This window comes from Streptopelia decaocto (genome assembly GCF_964273445.1).
Source record: "Streptopelia decaocto genome assembly, chromosome: 5".
Taxonomy (NCBI): Eukaryota; Metazoa; Chordata; class Aves; order Columbiformes; family Columbidae; genus Streptopelia; species Streptopelia decaocto.
Window position 1 is genome coordinate 47,968,429 of NC_138659.1, and position 16,171 is coordinate 47,984,599.

The 16,171-nt window shown below is 35.6% G+C and overlaps 1 protein-coding gene across 7 annotated transcripts in view; it reads left to right on the top strand.

Moving 5' to 3' along the window:
- Positions 1-16,171, top strand: part of KCNMA1 (potassium calcium-activated channel subfamily M alpha 1) — a 474,521-nt gene that overhangs the window by 393,119 nt on the left and 65,231 nt on the right. For 6 of the 7 annotated variants that reach the window (XM_082054432.1, XM_082054433.1, XM_082054436.1 and 3 more), the window contains one exon: positions 13,928-14,021. In XM_082054432.1, coding sequence (XP_081910558.1) covers positions 13,928-14,021 — 94 coding nt within the window. Of the gene's footprint in view, positions 1-9,308; positions 9,603-13,927; positions 14,022-16,171 lie in introns of all 7 variants that reach the window. The other variant, XM_082054435.1, reaches the window with a different exon arrangement.

The following is a 16,171-nucleotide window of genomic DNA, read 5'->3' on the forward strand; positions in this document are numbered from 1 at the left end:
GTTGTTTTTTATAGTAATATATTTACCATGTGATATTGGTTTTTTAGATACATTTGTTCAGAGAAAAACAGAGCTTTACAAGAATGGAGTATTTTATAGAACTCATTAAAATAGGGAACACTAGAAAACATACTGATCTCTTATTGTCATGAATTGTATTTAACTGTTTATCTGTAAGTGGTAAAACCAGTATATGTTACAAGAGGCTTTTAAATGCAACAGATTCAATCTATTTGATTAATTCGGATGTTTATCCTGTGACTTACGGTACTTTGTGTAAGAGAATTGGTTTGTCAACAATTAACATTCCCTGCTTTTATGAAAGCTGTACTTCATGTAATAGAGTATTATTGAACTGCAAACAATGTGCTAAAAATCTTCTGGCAATAACATTTCTATGTATAAGAGCAGCTGGGAAATACTGTTCGATGCTTACATGTAGATTTGAAGATAGAAAAACAGCACTGGGCTTGAAACTCCATGTAACCAGCAGGTGGTGGTGCTGGCTTAGAAATAAGTAGTGACTGAAAAGCCTCCAAGAACTCTTGTTTTGCTTTTGTGGGAAACAGTTTTATTAAAAAAACCCTACTAATATTTCAAATGGCTCGTTTTAATTGTATACAAGTGTTTCTGAATATAGGTATATACAGTGTAAATACTTGTATGTAAAACCAGCATATATGTAAACATGCTCAACATTTTATACTTAGTTCATATATGAAAATGATATCAAGACCTCCATCCCAGAGGAGTATTGTAGCTGATCCTGAAAAAGTAGTGGGATCACTGAGTCTAGTCCTATTAACATTTAATAAATGGAAGTTTTTCCACTGATGTGGATGAAAGCCAGGTAAGACTGATGATGAGAAAGACAGAGTTAAATGTCAAGATTTCAGTTCTTCTTGTTCAGAGACACAGACACTTCTACACCCTTTTGTACAAGGGTAAACAAGAGCCAAAAAGGGAAAAGAAATTCAATGGTAGCAAGGTTTAAAAAGTTAAAATATATAAAAAAAGCAATTTATTGGTGGCACAAAAGCAAACAAGCAAACAAAGAAAACCCAAAACAACAACCCTGAGCAATGCCTTCTAAATTGTGTGTTTAAGAAAGAAGACAACTTACTGAGAAGCAGAGAGAGAACTGAAAAAAGGAAAATCTTAAAGCTAAGAATACAGTCCCCTAGATTTAGAAGATGTTTATGAAAATCTCTATTCAGCAATGCTGTACTGCCAGGGAAATGGGCAAAGGGGCCTAATACATCTTCTTCAGGAAATGTGTTAATGAAAACACCATCACAAATTTATTTTTTAATTTGTCATGAGCAGGGTAGAGAAAAGCTTACTTCAGTTTAAAATTTCAGGATATGCAGATTGGAATTACATTGGAAATATGTATTTTAAATATGTTAAGATAAATTGGCACTTTGAACTGGAAAAAAAAATAGTAGTAATGCTAATGAGATTTCTGCAAGATGAAATCTCCATTTCCCAGTGTTCTTAGGAAAGAAACAGTTGCAACAAGACGTAGGTGAAATTTGTGGAGTCCTGCTCCAAAGAAGCCAGTGTATAACTATCCCTTTCTAATCCCAAGGAGCAGAGCAATTGCTAAGGACTCCTGTGCTTCCTTTTTCCCTTAGTTATTTCTAGACATTGTATATTTTCCCAGTGAATTTAATGGTGCTGAGTGAGTGCAAACAGCAAACTGTTCATATGCAGAATGTTGAGTGGCCTTTCAAACTTTTTTTTTTTTTTTTTAAATAGGAGCTTATTTTTTGTCCACATAGAGAAATTCACTGGTTTTAGCAGTGACTGATCAGAGTGTGAGTGTATTCAGTCACAAGGGGGGAACTTCCTTTGTGAAAAAAGGACAGATTTCTTCTACAGCTTGGTGGAACTGTATAACTATTGTCTACCCTTGCTAGTGCTGCAACTACTTGATCTGTGTCCCTTAGAGCTGGTGTCAAAATCCTTTCTGAGGCAACAGGACAAAGGACAATACACTTTGGGTTGCTGTGTATTGAGTCAAGGATAGTCTTTGCATATGCACTGAATTCAGAACTATGGTTGTAGAAATACTAAAATACTACAATTTGCTGAGTGATACTACTCTGAAAGAGTGATTATCAGCCACATTTTCAGGTAATTTGGTCACTTGAGTCTTACATATTAGTAAAAAAGTCCATTAAAGGAGAGTTGACTGCAAGTGAGCAACCCAAGGCTGTGTAACAGATCAGTGGTAGAACTAAATTCCCAATTAAGAGATTCCCAGTCCTCTCTTTGCAGCCATGGGATCATCAGGTAGTCTATTAAAAAGTTAACTTGTGGCTTTGAGCAGTCTTTTTGTACTGTGCTTCTGCCAGACACAGCAGCTGGAGCTCTAAAATTGGAGTTTGTAGCTGTGTGTGACGCAGTAGGACACACAGGGTCTGAACAGCTCTTTTCTGACACAGAGGGCTAACACTTTGCTGTTGCTCCTCCTTCATGTTCAGATAGCAGAACAGCTTGTCATAATGAGCTAACAGAATTTAATATTTAACTCAGAGAATATTTACAGTCACCATACCCCATGACAGACTTTTCCATATTCTCCAAAGTGCGCTCTCAAAAGACGAAGTCAACTCCCTTCACTTTGATGTTTGTCTGGCGAGCAGATCCCCATGAACACAGACCATGTTCTAAGTTCTACTATTTAGACACATGTCCCTTTGTTCATGCTTTTTCAAAATAAAATTAATTTTACCCAAATAATAGTCTATGGGTGCAACATGTAGAACAGTCAATTGGACAATTAAATGGACAGGGAAAAACAAGTACACTGATGCTTTCTTTTTAACTTTTCATTTGACAGTTTTCCAATAACAATATGATTACTTGAATAAACAATTATAGAGCGAATCATAAATTGAAAAGGCAATGGAGAATGAAGACTGAAAATCAAGAATAATGTGAGAGGGCATATTAAAATATGAATCAGAAATGTTGTTCAAGATTTAATGGGCATATGACTTAGTGTAAATATAAATTAGGATTTGACTAAGAATTAAATAAAGTAGCTTTTTCTACTGTGCACATTTGTCAGGGGAAAGGGAAGATGGTTGTAATGTACAAATAGTGTTACGTTGTGTGTAAATTTCTGTATAGGAATAAGAAACCGGTCCATGAAATCTATAGCTTTTCTTCTCTAAATTGCCCAAGCCAGTTGTGAAATGCTGTGTATATGGGACAGGCTTTCTTCCTGCCCCATTTTATCAACTTGCTCCCTGAAGCATGAGATATGAACAGCTCCTGATCCGAAGTCCACCAAAGTCAATGTTAAGTATTTTGTCTGACTTCAATGCTCTATAGATCAGCCACAATTTGAACAGGCCTTAAAGCCTTCTTTTCTTGCTGAAGTTGTAGTAATAGAGAAATGATAGCAACTGGTATCTTTGGAAAGTATTTATAATAATTATGCTCTTGAATTAAACTGGAGGAACAAAGGAAAAAAAAAAATCAAAGTTCTACAGTAACCTTAGGGGGTTGATCTAGCCCTAAAAATAAATTGAAGTAGTGTAAAACCATAGCCTGGACTTTTTTCACTGAAAGATTCAAGTTAAAATTTTGCTGGGTTCCCAACACCTTTTCAGTCTGTCTTTCATTCTATATACAAGTGTAACCCTAAAAGCTCAGGAACTTGAAGTTTATCTTGGTTTCACAGAATATCAGAGCAGCCGTCTAGAATACATAACAGGCTCCAGCCTAGAAACATTTCACATTTTCTATTAACTTTTTACAGCATTCAGGGAAAAGCAAAGGTGAGGAATATATCTGTAGTTGAGTCTCAGTCATGTATGTGTGAGAAGAATTAAGACTGAAAGACTGTATATGATTAATATAAAGATTAAGCATTGTATACTAATAGAAAAAAATAGAGAAATATGTTTGTCATTCAATTTTGTGTGCCTTTAGCAAAAAGGTACAAGCTTGGGAGAAAAAGAGGAAAAAAAAAGAAAAAATATGTTTCTTGGGCTACACTGTGTCAAAGACAATGTCTCATGTAAGCACCATTCAGTATTTGTAAAATGTTCTGAGATGATGCATTCTTGACATTCTCGGATCTTCATGTTTTCTATCTGCTTCAGATGACACACTCTGCAACTAAAAGCCAGTGAGCCTCACCTGCTTTTCTAATGGTACTAGTATGTAGAGGTACACAACGTATCTGTTTCTCTTTGTATTAAAAAAAGCAATGAAATGCATTTCCCTGAGTTTGTAATGCACATAGAAACCAAAACAGCAATTCTGTTTCATTTGAATGACTATTTCAGACACCAAGCACACTGCTCTGCAGTTTCTAAAATTAATATTCTTGTATTTTATCAAGCACCATTGCATTGTAGTTTCTAGTCAATGATTTCGTTACATCTGCTACCACCAAAAAATCAGGTAATAATTATAAATTTGTAAAATAAATGGTTCATCGACATAAATGATTTTTTAAAGGGGATGAATAATATTTTTTTCCCAACAAAGAACAATTGTTCTGATTAAGCCATATTTCCACACTATGCTAAATTCCAACCCCAACTGATTGGGCACATTTTCTTTTCTGAAACTACCTTTGATAAGAAATGCATTACAAACTCATCAGTTTAGCTTCCTGTTAACAAAGAGACAGCAGCCGTCTGGATTATTCTAGATCCGCAGTGAAACTGCCACACTATGTATACTCAAAGTAAAGCTGTGCAAGTTTGACAAGGGGCAGATGAATCCAGGAGTTATTGTGCAGGGGTTTAAGTCTATGCGGCAGCTGACGGTTGAAATAATCATCTATACATCGCTCTGAGCTAGCTGGGGAAAGGTTGAAGCTGTATATTTTCAAGATATCTAGCCTAATGGTTAATCTGTTGTCTTGTACAGGGGGTGCTGGGTGGAATCACAGCAATAGCTGACAGTTTGGAGGAATTGCTGTGGGTATTTTCAGTTGCCTGATTCACAAAGTGGTAGGTAGCACAGTCTAAACAGGCTTGTCGTTGAAAGAGGGGAGTCATGTTCACTCGCTCCCATCAAAAGAACTCCGGTAGCCAAAAGCTCAATCAACATATTGATTATTTGCATTTAGTAATACAGAGCTGCAGCTTGTCCTCACCCACCACATGAAATCTGAGCTTTATGGAAGACATGCCAGATTGCAGAACAGTGGTTGCTCCTTTGGAAGTCAGCTGGGAAGATGCTTAGGAGAAAGACAACAGTTAAGTCGAAGGGAGAAAGAAAATATTTTTTCAAACCAAGGTAGTTTAACTGTTAAAAATGGGCTCTGTACTTCTAGTGCTGGGTCTGGCATATCTGCACAGTGACATGGCATTACTCACTACAGAGATTAAGGGGGTGCAGTATGAATTAGATTGAAACAAAAATGAAGTATCTGCAAGTGACAGCTCTGGCTGATGGCTGACTATGAAGGAAAACACTGTGCTAGTGTCTGGCGAAAAACAGTGCTGAAAGCCTAGCAGCTGATAGAGACGGGGGAGGAAAGGAGCAGTGGGTATTGGTGGTGGTTGTTTAGAATGTCTGGGTTTGGTCAGGATATTTTTTCTCCTTTAAAACACATTTTCATCTTCCCTTCCAGGCAAATCATGCTGAAGCCAGTTTCAGCCATTTTGTTGAAAGCACTGTACTGGTATTCTGCCTTGTTACATTTAAATTAAAGCTCAGCCTAGTTTTAAGTTATGGCAAGTGTATGCTCACAAATAATAAATAGAGATTGCCATAGGCATTCGATTAACTACATTGGTTGTTTTAAAAATGTTCAGGGAGTTGCAGATTGCATTTCAAATTATCTTCATTATAATAAATAAAATGTATAGAAATAGAAACAGGCTTGATTCCCTAATGCAGTCTTTAGGCAAGTGTATATTCACTGAGCTTGAAAGAGAGTTCTTGAGGGTGGGGGGAAGGAATAGGAATGTATGCAGATTCAAAATACCTTTACATAAATTGTAGTAATATCTTCACATTTTATAGGCATTATTTTTTATCTGTCTAATTTTGACAGGTTTCTTGGCTAAGTTCTGTACAGTATTTACCAAAAGCAGGTAGTGTTCACCCAGGGTTCAATTAGGAAATACTACAGAAAATATGGAGTTTCTTATTCATACTCCATTCTTACCCACTTTCTTATTGTTTGCTTTTCTCAAAAAGCTATTCAAAATTTACTCTCAAAATGACCAGCAAGTATCTCTGTTCTTAGTTAACAATAGTAATGCCTTATGGATACACGACAAGTGTTTTGTACAGTTCTAATGAACCGGGCATATGTCATATTAGATAAAGAGAAATTAACTATGACTTGAAAATAGTTCTCTTTCAGTAAACTGGCTGGTGCTAAACTCATCACATACTTGGAAGAGAACACTTGTGGATTTGGAGGCTGTGGTTTAACATTGCACAGTGGTACAACAAATTACCCCAATCTAGTCAGTTTGATTGCCAGACCTAGTGATGCAGTGGCGATATGTAAGGATGTATTTAGTTCCATATAATTAGCAGCAATCTTTGTTTCCTAAGTACGTTTTCTCTGAAAATTAGCCCACATAATGGTGCAAGGACCCAATCAGATTTCTAAGAAATTATTCATAAGAAAAAATTGCATTTGCTCAACAATAGGATGCTATGAAAAATGTGGTTTAGGTTCTGAACATTATAGTATGTATCTGCAGAAGTGATAGTGTTGGCTTGTATTACTCACCTAGTGGTACAGTACTGCTTAATCCGAAAGCACAGTAATATCTTGAGTTCAGAACTGCACCTCTGTGCTTGCACTTGTAGTTCCACATGTATCCTGAGATGCTTGTATCTGTAGCACAGTCTGCATGTACAACTTGACAGGCTGTTTAGACTACAAATAACCAGTTTTACTCTTCCAGGGTAAAAAATAAATAATTGTATTAGAGAAATGGAGAAAGAGGTAATTATCTCTACCAAAGATATGTTATTCAGATATTATACTGTACTCTTCTCAAGATTGAGTAAAAAGACACGAGCCATAAACTATTGGAATCAGAAAGAAACTTGTCATATGAACAAGTTATTTCATACTCCTCCACAGTGGAGCTTCTTCCATTTTCATCTGAAGCAGCTAAGCAATTGTCAGAAGTGGGAGGTCAGAGGTCATGGGATGAATATGTTGGTTAGAACTTTTAAATCTGGAATAATTTGACAAAAAAAAAAAGCGCAACTCAGCCTCATTGCTTAATGTTTTTCTTTTCAGTGGTAGTACCATATCCACACTGTTGGAAATAAGGGGAAGTAGGATATATCTTAAGGAGCTCAGTCTGTACTCATGCTGAACAAGATCATGTGATGCTATTAAATATGATGGCAAGCTCAAGCTATTAAGCCATGCTGAAAGACAATGTATTTTAGTTCTGGCTCATGCTGTGCCACTGCAAGCACAAAATCTTGGGAAAGCTTGCTTATATCTGTATGGAATATGCCAGAAGATATACACTGTTAGGGAAATTTAATGCTTAATAGTTAAGTCTGGTATCTGAAACCATCACTTATTCAACTCCAGAAGAGACTGTAAAAAGATTATGATGTTTCTTAAACAGCTTGATTGGAGTGTGGATAAGCATTATTAATAGATTTTGGTCTTCTTCCGTTGTATGTGAATATACTTTGGTGCAGACATGTAGATTTATGAAGATTATTTCCAATGTTACTCTCATTTAAAAATTGATGCATTTCAAAATGTTCAAATATATGCTTAACCAGTGACTTGTGTAGGGAGATAGGTCTCTGCATATATATTTTATCATCTGGAAATTGTTTCAGTGGAGGAATGTCAAAGATAGAAGTACAAGATTTGACAAAAACACAGTATCTTTGAGGTAAAATTGATGATTTTCAAGTAGTGTATCCAATATGATACACAGCATTTTTTGTGTCAGTTCTTCCTAATCAAAGATACATGCTATCTTCCAATGATTTAAAATGTACGTAAACTCTCATGAGTATGCATTTTTGTCATTATGCTTTAAATGTTACTACTATTAGCAAAGAACAAAATAACACTGTGGGTTAGACTCTACTGCTGTTCTCGCTGATTTTTCAATCCACCTCAGAGTAGTATCAAGCCATCAGTTCAGAGATCATTAAGTGGGAATGGATACTTGGTTGGCAAATAGTTGAACTTTGTTAAAAAGTACATTCAATTGACTCTAGTAACTGGCATATCACCTTTTTTGTGTGAGAGACAGATTTTGTGCTTGAACAAAAATGGCAAGCTTGTGGGTGCTATATACTTATCTTTCTCATTACCAGATAACGTTTCTAGCTGATAGTGAGCTAGACAAAAATACCAAAATGCATGCCAACCTCCTAAACCAATTTTGAGCTACTATCTACTCAAAGTTCTCCTTGGAAACTTTAAGGCAATTGAAACATATGGAAATAATGCTGCAAGATTATCAGTCCATAAAGTACTCCCTACCTAACCTCCTCACCTCATAATACATAACAGAATATGAGATCTCAGTGGCTCAGTAATATACCTTCTTTTCTATAATATACTCATTCAGAATGAAGCAAGCATTAGGAGAAGATCATTACTGCATATTTTTACCAGAAAAAGTACTGTTATTGTCTTTTACGTAGGATTTCTTAGAGGTATGAATATGGGGTTTTTGTTTAATTAGCTTTGATGTATTAGAAATGAAAGATTAAGGGTCACAGTTTCAAGTTAAATCCGTACTTAGGAAATTAAATTTATTAGGTTTCTTCTCAGAGGTGCTATATATGACCTCTGAAATTTACAGTATTCAGCACTTCTGAATACCCAGCAACTTTTATGTAGGTTTCTAAACATCAGTTCAATTCCTCAAGTATGCTTGCACAATTTTGAAGCGTTGACCTCACTTTTTTCTATTGTTCCTTATTTATTTTAATAGCAGCAGAGTGCTGCACCTCCCCTGTCATTGTCAGTAGATTCAAAGAAATAAACATCTTCAACAGCTAGTAAATCTCAAAGCCTTTATCAACATGTGGGAAATAAGTGTTCCCTCAGACACACTTATCCTAGGATGGGATTATTGCTTAAAGATGATCATATTGTGAAATAATCCTTTTATAAGTATTCTTTTATAAAAAGCCATTTTTAGAAAAAAAATTATAAAAACTGCAGGTATAAACATTTATTTCAGCTGTAGAAACTGATAGTTTAAGGTTTAAAGTCTGTAATTCCACATAATATCAAAATTGATTCATGCCTGTGGTTTGAAAGAATTTTACTACAAAGGCATTAATTTAAATTTTTTCTTATTATTTAGAAGTAAAGAATGCAGCTAGATCAAGTTACCCAAAATGTTCATATCAGTTCAAGAATGCAACTACTAGTGCATTGGTTGGTGCCAAGTCCACTGAAGGAATCCTGGAACCTGTTCCACTTGTTAATAATCGTAAAGGGAGCCTCTTCCTACCCAACAACCCCTCGCTGCTGCACCTTAACTTACTGAGTTCTGTTGAACAAGGAAAACCTACGTACTGTAGCTTGCAAGAGGCACACAGCTTGCCTGTAAAATACCACTACCACGCCCACAAGCCTGGGTTGAACCAAGATCTCCGTAGGTAGTCCCGTAGTTGGATGCATAAGGCAACAGAGATTGGTTTGTGCATGGTTGTGCAGTCTGTTTTCAATGTGACTATGACATTACTAATGCTCTGTTAAGTGCTTACAGATGTGGGTTTCTCCAGATGTGGTGATTAATAAGTTAATCAAGATAGCCAGTCAACTAATGTTTATGGGTGGTTTGTACTTTACCTTTCGTATGGTTTACTTGCTCTGAAGCATTTATGTGCTAGGCAGAATGAGTTTACCAGGTATTCCAGTTCATGTGGTGTTCAGTAACAGAGATGTTATTTCAAATTCCAGCTCTTTTTGGGGTCTGAGAAACAGTGTCTGTAAACTGTTCTGCTAGTGACCTGGGAGAGGCAGTGAAGGAGACAGATTTATTTAAAAAACAGTAACAAAATAACAAATAAAAAAGTTATGAACTTGTCCACTGTTTCTGAAAGACACTCCCTTTATTTTGCTTAAAAAATAAAATGAAGATAAAAGTCAAGTAATATGTTGTTACAGATGTTCAGCTCCACATTAAGGCTGTTAAAATTACCGGTACATCTTAAATCAATTCATGGAACATTGTCTGGAGGTTATGTCATTGAAATAATGAATCTTCTTTACTCAAGAATAGGCAAACATGTTAAAACATCAGTCTAACTTTAATTTAAACTCCAGCATAAAGTGGAGCATCTGAAGCCTCATTAGACTTGCCTGACATTTTTCTAGCACTAAGTCTTCGTGAACTGCAAAGCTGTTAGATTCTCTGACTATTAGACAAGTGAGCACTGGGTTGTTACATCAGTACAGTAAGTGTTATACTTAGGGATGTACAAACAAGCTCTTGAATATTATCAGCACCCAGAGGCTGGATTGAATTCCGAATCTATAAAATTCTGTGTCTGATTCTTGAACTTATTTGCAGTTTTCATGAAAACTGGTAAAGAAAGTCTGCATAATATAATATGACTGTATTTTAATACAAATCCTGTAGCATAAAGACATCAAAAACACTAAAAATGGGGACACATTCTCCTAACAAAAGCACTAGGTCAAACATACAGTATCGGAGTTGAGTTCTCGTATATCACAGTCCATTATTCAAATATGGTACTCTTTCATAAGAACAAGCAAATTTAAGACTCACTTTTAAATTAGGGGGACACAGGAACCATGAAACTAAAATAATATTTTATGGCTTTACTAAAACTTTTGTTAGATCTATTTCTTTAAATACACAGGAAATTGATAATAGTATCTGAAGGGTAATAATTAAGTATTATATCCTTCTTACTATTAAGAAGCCACTTGTGAGTTATCATTGCAACAGTTTTGGGAACTAAGCCATAGGTAATGGTGTCCATTATATGCCATTCACATATTTCAGCTCTGCAGATTCCCTTCCTCAAATCTTAAACTGCAGATGCCCTGTAAACTCTGCACACAGATTTCATTGAAAAACAAAATCTTGTTTGGATGTGATATGATTAAGATAGATCACCTTTCATTGCTGCAATGAGAATAAATGGCCTCCTTGCTTAAGCAAGGCATTGCTTTAGCAACAAATTGAGCTCCCTCACAAGGCTTTGCTAAAAGGTATTAACTAGTGAGCCACATCAACCTTGGACTTTCCAGGCAACTGGTGACAGTAACATAGTTTGAATATGACAAGCACATATCAAGAGGGAACTTACTGATTGTAGATATAGTACCAACAACAACTACAGACTGCTACAAATCTAGTTCTAGAAATGTTTTTTCTAGATGATTACTAGTAAGACTTTGGTTTTTTAATTGGACAGCAGGGTAGCATCACCTGCCAGCACTGGAGAGCACAAATATTGGAATATTTAGCAAATGATCTTTGTTGTATTAGCTTTCAGTATTTGAAAGGATCAGACAGGAATCTTATTAGCCAGCTGAAACTTGGAAAAGTATTATTTCGTAATAGAGTTTTCTATTGTTCATAGGAATATATCTGTCTGTAATATGATCTACAGTTCACTTGTGTTAATGTAAGATTTCGCACATGATCTTGATGATTATCTTTCCATAAACTGTTAAAATAGAATAACAATACAATTTATTTATGGTTCAGTACTGAATACCTTGATAAACATTCTGTAACCCTATATTAGCAGATTAAATTAAGTGAAATTTAGAATGTTTACTACCAAGAGAGCAAAACGTATTAGTTGTAGCTGGTTTCTGGAAGGAACATTTTGCATGGTTCTTGTTCCTTTGATCTTTTAATTGATGGATTCATTAGATTGGAAGTGAATATTTATATCCTGTAAAGAACAAGAGAGCACAGTGTATATCTTGAAAGCAACATATTGCCTGTGTGGAATAGTGTGCAAATAACTTATTGATAGACAAGTTTAAATCAAGACTAGGCCATTTCCAATAGATTGATTTGCAGAGGGTGTTCTGAAATTCACAAATACTTACACTTTGGCATAATCAGAAAAAAAAAAAAACAAAAAGCATTACTAACAAAATGATTCTGTGCATATTCACTTCATGTTACAAATAACTAAATACTGAAGTGATCTAGCTTAATCCAAACAAACTGTCACATGAAGAAAATTTCAATTTGTATATTTTTGAGAACTTTCTATGGGCTTATTTATCTCACAGCCAAAGAAAGAATGGTACTTGCCTAACCATCTATAAGTGTTTCCACAAAAAAAAAAAAAAAAAAGTTAAATGAGAAGGAAATGGCTTTGTCTTTGGGGGTGCTGCCTGATAAGAAGAGAAAGTTATTGAAATAAATCATTATTAGACGGTCATTGCTCTGATCTGAGTATTACCTTTTATACCAGTTGTTGGGGCATTTATTTTGGGATTAGCTTTTTCATTGTTTGTATGTTTTCTTTTGCAATGCTTTTTTTTTTTTTTTTTTTTTTTTTTTTTTTAATTTGATTCCCTTGGTGTGTTAGGTGATGCCAGATCATTTACAAAGGCAGCACATCTGTCTTTTCAGAGCCCAGTCCTTCAGTCTTGACCAAGGCAAAATGAAGTTCAATAGCAGACTTGGGGAAACCAGCAGACATGACAGGCCAGAACGCAGTTTGTAATAAAATAGTGTCAGACGAGGGTTGTAGCAGAAGGCTATTGCTTCATTTGTTCCCAGATAAGTCTAGGGCAGGTGACATATATCCAGGTTTTGTCGTTGTTCCTATGTAGCTAATTGCAAATAGAGTTTTTTTCTGAGCCTTTGCTTATGCACTGCTAGTGTGTATTAAGCTATTTTAATATAGCTACTACTACTACTACTAATTTCTTTCCTTTTAGCTTTGAAGAAACAGCTTCCTAGGCTTCAGTTTTATTATCTTCTAGTTAATTTTTCGGTTAACAATAGGAGGGGGAAAAAAGTGTATTTTTCCTTCTTTATATTAAAGTAATTCAGCATTAGTGCGAATTTGAGAAAGCAGGCACATGTAAACCTTATGCGCAGATTATCGAGTGCAGTAACAATCCTGAAACAGTGAAGATGATGGTTAATTCTAGTAGATGCATTATTAAGAAGCTGCACTTGTTTAAGCAATACGTATTGTGACATAGGTTATCCGAGAGTAGTTTATGATTGGCAAAACTGTAAGAGATTTTACATCTGGAGATTGATCTGTCATTGAAAATGCACCTCATCCTCATTAAAAGATTGCATAACACATGCATCCTCTGTTATACAGGTATTGTCTTCCTACTTTCATTCAACCTCATTCTGTTCACTCCTGTTAAAACTCCCTTCTGTGAGAAGGGTAGAGCGATGAGGTCTGACTTGTGCTGGAGATCTGTGCACAATGGCAGACTGCGTTCACATTCCCAACTAACTGAATCATTGAACATCAAGGCATTGAATATTTTACATCTCTTCATGAAGACTCTGTTGTTTGGCATGTGAGGAGCAAGAACCAACTGGTGTCTAGTTCATTAGCAAATGCAGGCTGGCAGCTGTTATGTTGGTATTGCAAATAGTACTTCATCTTTCTGGGAATATAGCAGAGCACTAATTCTACTTTTTTGTAGTGCAGATTAACTGAAAATAACTCTAAGAATAACCCGAATGTGGTTTCCCCCCTTTGTTTTTGAAGTATGAAACCAATTTGAACGCCTATGTTCAAAAACCTGGTATTCTTCTCTGCTTCTCCTTCAAACCAATCTCTTTGACTAACATGTATTTGATTTTTATTACCGTTGGGCCTATGTTAGCAAAGAAGTATCAGTGCGTGAATGGACATAGAGTGTGTGTTCTTTGCTACTTCACTTGTATATCATATTGCACTTAGAGCAGTACTTAATCTCATGAGTTCCTTATATTTCCAGTTGAAGATGAGCAGCCATCAACACTATCACCCAAAAAAAAGCAGCGAAATGGAGGCATGCGAAATTCACCCAACTCCTCACCCAAACTGATGAGGTAAGACTGTAAGAAACTCATATCTTCATCTCCTTTCTTTCTTCCTTCCTCTTCTCCTCCCCCCCACATCAAAAATAAGGGGAGGGAGTGGAAAAAAAAGGTTGTTAGATGGTTTCTGAAAGGCTGAAGTATTTATTCTGTCAGCTTGTCAGCAGTTAATGATAGAGCTGAAAAAAATTCTGTCATGAAAAACAGTTTGAAAAGCTGTTTGAAAAATACATAGGCTTTAAAGTCTTAGCTGTCACCCTGTCCTGTCCGTGTGTAGTTCTTAAACAGCAGTGGCACTAATGATAGCACTAACCAATCAGGGGAACTCATGTGGTTAGTTTGCCTCAGGCAATTCTCTTTTTGTTGGATTCCCTCTGAGTACTGTTTTCTGTACTTAAGGCCATATGTGAGATGTATCATCACAATCAAAAATGAACCTGAATATTACCTTCCTTTTATCCTGTCGATTGAAATCAAATTTCTGTTAATTGATTTAGACTGATAAAAAAAGTCTAATAATCTATGTACTTGCCAAAGCAAAGTTCAAAACTAATGCAGTTTTACTCAGGCTAAAAGCACATTAATTATGAAATACAGGGATTTTTAAAAGGGTAGTATGTACTCTAAAAGTGGGTGATGAAAACATCATCTTGTTAGTGATATTTTTCCCCTGTTGATGTGTGTACAATATTTTACACCAGTATTCCTTTATATAACTCTGTAGTTTCCTTCCATAGGACGAATTACCTCTAAGACATTTGTTAAGACTAGAACTGCAACAAGAAATTGGAACCTACTAAAATAATATGGCATTTACTTTATGTCTCACTGTGCATCACCTTTTGCCTGTTCAAGTCCGTCAAAACAGGATCAGATAGCAAACCTGGAGTTTTCTACAAGGAGGCTGCCCCTGCTCTGGTTTTCTGTATCTAAAGTAGCCAGGCTAGAACCTGAATCCATAATTGTATCCAGCACTAAATATCATAGCAAAGGTTTTCCACTGCATGTATATATATATAAAAATGTGAACTTATTTGCAAATATAAACAGATGCATTCAGGCAGTTTGGGTGTGTGTATAACAGTAACTGCTCTGCAGGCAAAGAGCTTATGTGAAAAAAATAATATGAATATATAATTAGTTCTATATATAAAATCACTCGTTACTTTTCTTGTATTGTTGCCAATTATTTTGTTCCTTTAATGATTCTGGGTACAGCTAGGTAATATTCCTCTTTATATTTCAGTCAGTAGACTGGAAGTTTTCTTTGGACAGTTACAGAAGCATCTATATTTATTTATTGTTACTACAATATAGGGCATATTCAAGGACATAACTTCTACAAGTTGTTTTCATCTCTCTTTAGACTACAGAACCAAAAGTGAGATTGATTCACAGAGGAAAATGCACCCAGCTATGTCTTTTTTCCTATTGACCATCTAATTCTGTTAAATGTATCATTAAAACTTCTCTGCCTTCCTGTTAGCTCAGCCTTGCCCATATGACACTGATTTACATGCTTGTTTACAGTCTATGAAGAAGAATAAAATGAACATACGGGCAAGCTTCTGATTTTTATAGTGCCAGTTGTCATGCTAGCATCGTTTTCAATTTACTTATGTTTGGATAGTCTTCTTATCTGGTACTAATAGTTTTAATCACTTAAAGTTTTATACATGTGGGGGATTTTTCCCCCTCACCAAATCCTAATTTTGGGGAAATAGAAATAAAAATAAGAGAGGGAAAGAGCTGAAACATTTGGAGCTGAGCCCACTGTCCCTGTTTGCTATGTAAAGTATGCCTCATTTCTTTGATCTTGAGTAATAATAATTCTGGGGAGTTATACTGTTTTCATATGCTTCAAAGCTGTGTCAAAGTTTTGCTGCTTAAGGGTACTTCTTTATTCTATTGGCTCTTGGGTACTGAGATGACAGGTCCTCTGTACTAGGTGCAGGCTTTTTCAAGTCATAGCCTTCAGCAAAACATCAAATTACCAAATACAGGGTAACATACTTCTACACAAATGCCTTTCCTGTAGATATATTATACCATATATATTAAATACTTTAGTGTTACACGGTACATTTTATGTGCAATAGAAAGTGATGGTTTGAGGTAGCCTTAGGGGTACTTTTTTCCACAAGCAGAAAAAGCTAGTGTAT